This window comes from Zingiber officinale, chromosome 7A (assembly GCF_018446385.1).
Source record: "Zingiber officinale cultivar Zhangliang chromosome 7A, Zo_v1.1, whole genome shotgun sequence".
In the NCBI taxonomy this organism is placed as follows: Eukaryota; Viridiplantae; Streptophyta; class Magnoliopsida; order Zingiberales; family Zingiberaceae; genus Zingiber; species Zingiber officinale.
This window is the reverse complement of record NC_055998.1, coordinates 99,453,619-99,460,112: the sequence shown is the minus strand read 5'-3', so window position 1 is coordinate 99,460,112 and position 6,494 is coordinate 99,453,619. Positions and strand designations below refer to the sequence as shown.

The window sequence follows — 6,494 nt, the reverse complement described above, 5'->3', positions numbered from 1 at the left end:
CTATCAAGAATAACGACGCCACTCTCGTTATATAGGAGAGATAGATCTCATCTACATCACTTACATCCCTCCGCATAATTTGTTACATACACAGTAATCGCCTTTATAGTCCACCCAGTTACGGGTGACGTTTGACGAAGCCAAAGTATGCAACTCCTTATGTAGGGAACCATGGTGACTTCAGGTCTAAGGACTAATAGTCATACTAGTAGCCACATGAGAAAGTATATGCCACTCATATAACGATCCATGATACTTTCTCATAGCGGGTCATTCAGTATACATTCTCCAATGCATATCCATGTGTCAACTTGATATCTCTATATCCATGACTTGTGAGATCAAGTCATCGAGTTGACCTACATGCTAGTCTCGTCACATTAACATTGTCCCTGAATGTTAATACTTGACTAGGAATGATTAAGAGTAGTGTTCTCTATATCATCTCACTATCGATTCAACCAATCGATTGATATAGATAAGAACCTTCTACTCAAGGACGCTATTATACTTAGTTATTTGGCACCAATACAAGTAAGTATAATAACCAAAATAAATGCCTTTATATACATAGGAATATGATACAATGAGTCCATACAACAATCATCATATGATTGGCTCTAGGGCTCTAACTAACAATCTCCCACTAACACTAGTGTCAATCAGTGTAGGCTCTAAGGCCCAATGACCTAGTGTAACCATCATGCTTTCTCAGTGCCAAAACATTGGTCAAGGGATCAGCGATATTAGCCTCTGTGGGTACTCTGCAAATACTAGGACACAGTTTCCTTCTATATTCAACAACACACCATATAAATAATATTATTTCCCAACTTATCGGGCATATTGATTTAACGAATAAATCTCACCCATTGATAAATCAAAGAAATAAATACTAAGTATATATGCTTGTTATTATATCGGGATTAAGAGTACGCACATCCATAATAACAGAGGCTATGTTCTTTTATACAGTCAGTATAAAAGGAACAACCTCAAATGGTCCTGCTCAATACACACATAGTGTACTAGTATAATTTTACAGTCAAGATAAACTAGTACCAAATTACACTATAATCATTCCAATGGTTTGTCCCAATCCATCTTAGTTGTGAGCTACTATTTATAATTTATAAGGAACTGATAACATGATCTTCTGTGTGACACCACACACCATGTTATCTACAATATCAATTAAATGGATAACTGCATTTTACTAAATGCAGACATTTGACCAATGTGATTCTCATTTCAAAATAAATGTTCATTCAAAAAGCTAAGCTTTTAGTATACATCTTAATACTAGCTTTACTCACCAGGATTTCCAACTGTCTAACCTCCAGTTAGGATTTTTCCAGTCAAGTATCTGTTCAACCTTGACCTACTTGACTCTTCTTCACATCAAATTGGTCAAACCTTGACCAGAGGAGAATTGCACCAACCATATCCCCAATCGGGCGATTGCTCATGCAATCTCCATATATTGTCAACATCGAAACCCAAACATAAAGACTCAAACTTGAGCCCACTCAATCTTAGTCAACCTTTGGAAATAAGTACAAACACTTTGCTTGACTCGTATTCGAACTCATCGTCTTGATCCCCCCTCTCTTTCTGATTTTGGTACGGATATCATCAACGCGAGGTAGTTCTGATGCTTCGATTCGTTGTTGTCTGATTCTTCCAAAGATGACTTGTTCCAAGTTGCTTTGAGTGCCTTCTTTTTTCTGGTTGTCTTAGGCTTGCCCTCTTTCATTTTTGGACACTCGTGCTTGTAGTGTCCTTTCTTGTTACACTCGTAGCATGTGACGTTGGCCTTGTTGTTGTTAGAAGTAGACTTTATCTTTTGCATATCCTTCTTGGTAAAGTTTTTCTTTTCCAAGTGAACACTTTTCTTACCAAGTTCACTAGGCGTTTTTTTGTCGTTTGAGTCTGAGTTAGACTCAATTTCTATTTCAGGTTGATTCTTAACTTTCCTTATTTGAAGGAACCTACAAGGAGAGCAATACCTTTCTCGACTTGTTTGCCATTAGTTTGTTTGTGTAGTTCTAATTCACAAAATAATTCATCTAATTTCAATTTGGAAAGGTTCCTGGAAATTTTATAAGCATCCACAATAGATACCCATAGAGCATTCCGAGGAAACGAGTTTAGAGCATACCTGATGATGTCTCAGTTTACCATCTGGTGGTCGATCGTGTGGAGTCCGTTGAGAATGTCCTTGATCGTCGCGTGTAGTTGGTTAGCCATCTCTCCTTGTATTTTGATATTAAATAATTTATTTAACAAAAGGTCACATTTCATTACCTTGGCGTCAGTTATTCCTTTGTGTAACTCGATGATTTTGTCCTACATTAGCTTTGCATTCTCGTGTGGGCTGACGCGATTCAATTCTTCCTTCGTGAATCCACACTGAAGTGTGTTTACGACTTTGAATTCCATTTGCGCCTTCTTTTTCATTTCGGGGTTCTAATTTTCGGGGTTGAGTGGTGCTTTTGTAGCTTCGTCCATTAGCGCCTTGTATCCTCGTCGAATTGAGAGTCACTCGTTGATGTCAGTCTTGAGGTACACCTCCATTTGCTTCTTCCAGTATGAGGAGTCATCTCCGTTGAACAGCGGAGGACGAGCGGTACTGTATCCTTCGATTTAGGCCATGTGATTGCTGAAAATAGAAAAGGCTAAACAGATATCAAGACTTGGTCTTGGAGTAAGTAGTGTGGTAGAAAGAAAGGAATAAAATGAAAAAACTCAAGTGGTAACTTGAGCAAAACCGAAACGAAAAGGATTTATTCGAAGAGGTAATTATACCAATTCAAATAGATTTGAAAAACTAAAATTTGAAAAAAAAAATCATAAAAGAAATAAATAAGTAAACTCTCTGCTTGATTGGTGGTTGCACTAATTCAGAGTTTACAGAGCTCTAATGGCACTTGTGTCAGATCAGTCAAGTCTTGCATATTTGGTAAAAAGTTTAGATCACAATACATCTGACTTTAATCCACTTGTCATTCATTAAAACTTAGGTTTAATCATTGGTGCCAACTATACCAATAATATTTGTAAAGATTTTTCTCCAAGTGAGACTTGTAACTGAGAGATGCTGGATTTCTGGGTCATTCGCTGCAAGTGCTTCCTGATTTATCACGGTGGCTGATAGAAAATTTTTATAAGATCGGACTGATCACCTCATGCTCAACATTATCCAATTTAATTAATTATTTTATTTTATTTTCTACTGTACTGATCAAATGACCCCGGACACAATGGTAAGAGGTAAGTAGGCTATGTCCGTAGTACGAGAACCATTTGTAATATTTGAGATCCGTCTTTCAAAATGCATCTGTGCTTCTGGGATTGGATGGAAAATTTTTGTGGAATAACATCCCTCATCTCCAAAATTAATCAATACTAGAAGTTAGATATCCGAACCGGATGATTTCAGTGAGTACTAGTTTTTCCAGTTGAACCAATCATATTTTACCCGATTAATAATTTTCCATGCAATAAATTGAATGATTCTCCAGTTTTAAGCAATTAATTAGCTAGAGAATCGCTCCATTCCTATCATCATCTTTCTCCTCTTCTTCCTCCCATGAGAGAATGGGAGTAGCCTTTCAGTGCATGCAACCTCGTCTCCTAGCTCTGCTCCATCTTTGATTTTCTGCTCGATTTGAGCGGTGCCGGAGAGAAATAGAGTTGAGAGATGTGTGACTACTTCCTGCAAAGGATGGACGACGACCACGGCGGTTACCTGGCGGACATCGTCCACACCGGCGGCCATTTCTCGTGCGACGGCGACCTCGATCCCCTCCTCGACGACTCCAGCTGGCAGCTCGACGATCATCTTCTCTCGGTCTCCGCCAACGGCGACTGCGGTGACCCCTTCGCCGTCCCCCTGGTGAACCCCTTCTCCCACTTCGGAGGCGCCGACCACGACGGAGAAGACGGAACGTCACAGCTTCCACCACCACCGCCACCGCGGAAGGCTGCGGAGCAGGATTTCGTCAAGGCAAGCACTGCTGCTGCTAGTTGCAGCATATTACCGAAGGTGCACCAGATCTCGCCGCTGCTGACCAGTCCGGCGCCGGCAGAGGCTGAGGAGATGATGATGATGAAGGCAATCAGCGCCGGCTGTCCGATGGCCGGTGGCGCAGGGGATCACTACGGCGGGGTGCAGATCCCCCCTCACATGGCTACTCCGGGGATCAAACGAAGGTATATACTCTCAGAAGTCAACAGATGATCTCCCTAGACAACATAATTACCATTTATATATCTCCAGAAAAAGCCAGGCGAGGAAGGTGGTGTACATTCCTGCTCCGGCGGCGGCCAGCAACAGGCCGAGCGGGGAGGTTGTTCCATCGGATCGATGGGCATGGAGGAAGTACGGCCAGAAACCGATCAAGGGTTCCCCTTATCCAAGGCAATTAATTAATCACTGCAATTGATCTGATCGATTTGTCTTTCCTGATCCGTAATGTGTTCATCGTCATTCCACGCAAAGTGTAAGTTAACTTGCATGGCTTGAAGCAGGGGATACTACAGATGCAGCAGCTCCAAAGGCTGCTCCGCCCGGAAACAGGTGGAGCGCAGCCGCACCGACCCTAACATGCTCGTCATCACCTACACCTCCGAGCACAACCACCCCTGGCCCACCCAGCGCAACGCCCTCGCCGGTTCCGTCCGCTCCCACTCTTCCAAATCCACCACCAACAGTACCAAATCGCCGACCTCCGCCGCCTCCGCCAATGATTCAATCAACCCCGACGGGGAGCCTCTGCCGAACTCCACCACCTCTCCCCCAGTCAACGAGCCCGGCGGCGCTCACTACAAGCCGATGATTCCCGGATCCGACGGCCAGGCCGAGGACTTCTTCTCCGACCTTGCCGAGCTCGAGTCCGACCCGATGAGTCTCATCTTCTCCAAAGGGTTCGCGGACGGCAAATTAGCCGACGAGGCCGCGGTGGATCCCTTGCTCTCCATGTTTGACTGGGCTGAGAGCTCGTCGTGAAGCCAGCCAAATTGGGAGAGGTTTATAACGAGACCTCGGAGCAGCAAAACAGCTTGATTAATTGTTCGTCATGTTTGTCCACTGCACATTGATTGAGTTCTTGTTCAAGGTCTAGCTATAAACCTTCTTAATTTGAATTCACAAAAGTTGTTTCTCGTTTGTTTAAATGAATGGAATCATGCGAGGGTTTGAAGACCTTTAACTGTCCCGGGCGTCCTTGCACGCCGTCTCTAAATAAATCACAATAATCAAGTAGGGACTAGGGAGGGGTTTTATTGGATCGTGGTAACTCGGTTACGTCGGTGGTAGCGGATTTGAAGACCTTCACGTTTGCAGGATTGGAGATGGGACAGAAAGCTGATGAGTAACACAACGTCAAACAGTTATATAGGAGTAGTTTTGTCCATCTTTTTTAAAGGTGGTGGGCGAAATAGTGCCCATTTATTTATTTTTTTAAATTAAGTTGAAAGTAAATCGACCTTTCTCCAAATTTATTTATCAGATAAAATCATAATGTACACAACGCACTTAGAAATCGACCTTTCAGATTAAAACTCTCATTCACTTATTATGATTATTATTTTTTTAATACTTTACAACTATATTATGTTAGTGCATGACCCTAAAGATTAACTAAGTTAATCAAGCTAAAGTTAATTCAAATTGAAATTTTAATACGTGTCAATATATTAGTTGGTCGAGATGTTAAGTAGATCAAAATTAATTAGATACTTAATAGTCGATCAATATGTTATGTTAGTTGAACGAAAAATCCAGTATATCAAGGTTGATTGGACACTTGATAAGATATTAAAATTTCAAGTGGGTCACGTAGTTGGAAGTTCAACATAGAGTTAACATGAAACGAAATTTCAAGTGGATCACGGTTGACCTGATACTTGGTGATCGAAAGTCCAACATATAGTTGACAAGAGAAAAGTCCAAGTACATCATGTTTGACTGGATGCTTAATAGTTGGAAGTCCAATATGGAGTTAATACGAAACAAAAAGTCTAAGTGGGTCATGATTAACTGACACTTGGTGATCAGAACTCCAACAGATAATTAATTTACAAGAGAAAATTATAGTCCAAGTGGGTCACATTTCACCAGATAATTAGCAGTCGGAAGTCCAACAAGGAGTTAACATGAAGTGCAAAGTCCTCGTAGATCAAAATTGATTAGATGCCAAGTAAAAATGAAGTACTGACAGGTTAAGGTTAATTGAATGCTAGACAACGAGGAAGTCCCTATTGGTGCAGGGAGCACCAGAATCAAACCTATATTTTGATATTTTCAAAGGTTCAAAGTTAAGTCCTATTGTGATCTAATATATTTTTCAAGTGTGCAAACTGAAGGAATTGATGAGTCAAGAGGACCAAACACTAGGAAGAAAGTCCACTTAGGTCAGGAGGATCAAATAATTGGTAGGAAGCCCAAATATCTCATAGAGGACCAGATATATGGCATGAGTCTAGTCGGG

At 41.4% G+C, this 6,494-nt stretch overlaps 1 protein-coding gene across 1 annotated transcript; it reads left to right on the top strand.

Moving 5' to 3' along the window:
- Positions 1 to 3,557: 3,557 nt before the first annotated feature.
- LOC122000300 (probable WRKY transcription factor 35) lies at positions 3,558 to 5,162 on the top strand. The gene is made up of 3 exons (XM_042554753.1): positions 3,558 to 4,215; positions 4,283 to 4,423; positions 4,534 to 5,162. The coding sequence occupies exons 1-3, from the start codon at positions 3,704 to 3,706 to the stop codon at positions 5,009 to 5,011; spliced, it is 1,131 nt and encodes a 376-aa protein (XP_042410687.1). The 5' UTR covers positions 3,558 to 3,703; the 3' UTR covers positions 5,012 to 5,162.
- The last annotated feature ends 1,332 nt before the right edge of the window (positions 5,163 to 6,494 follow it).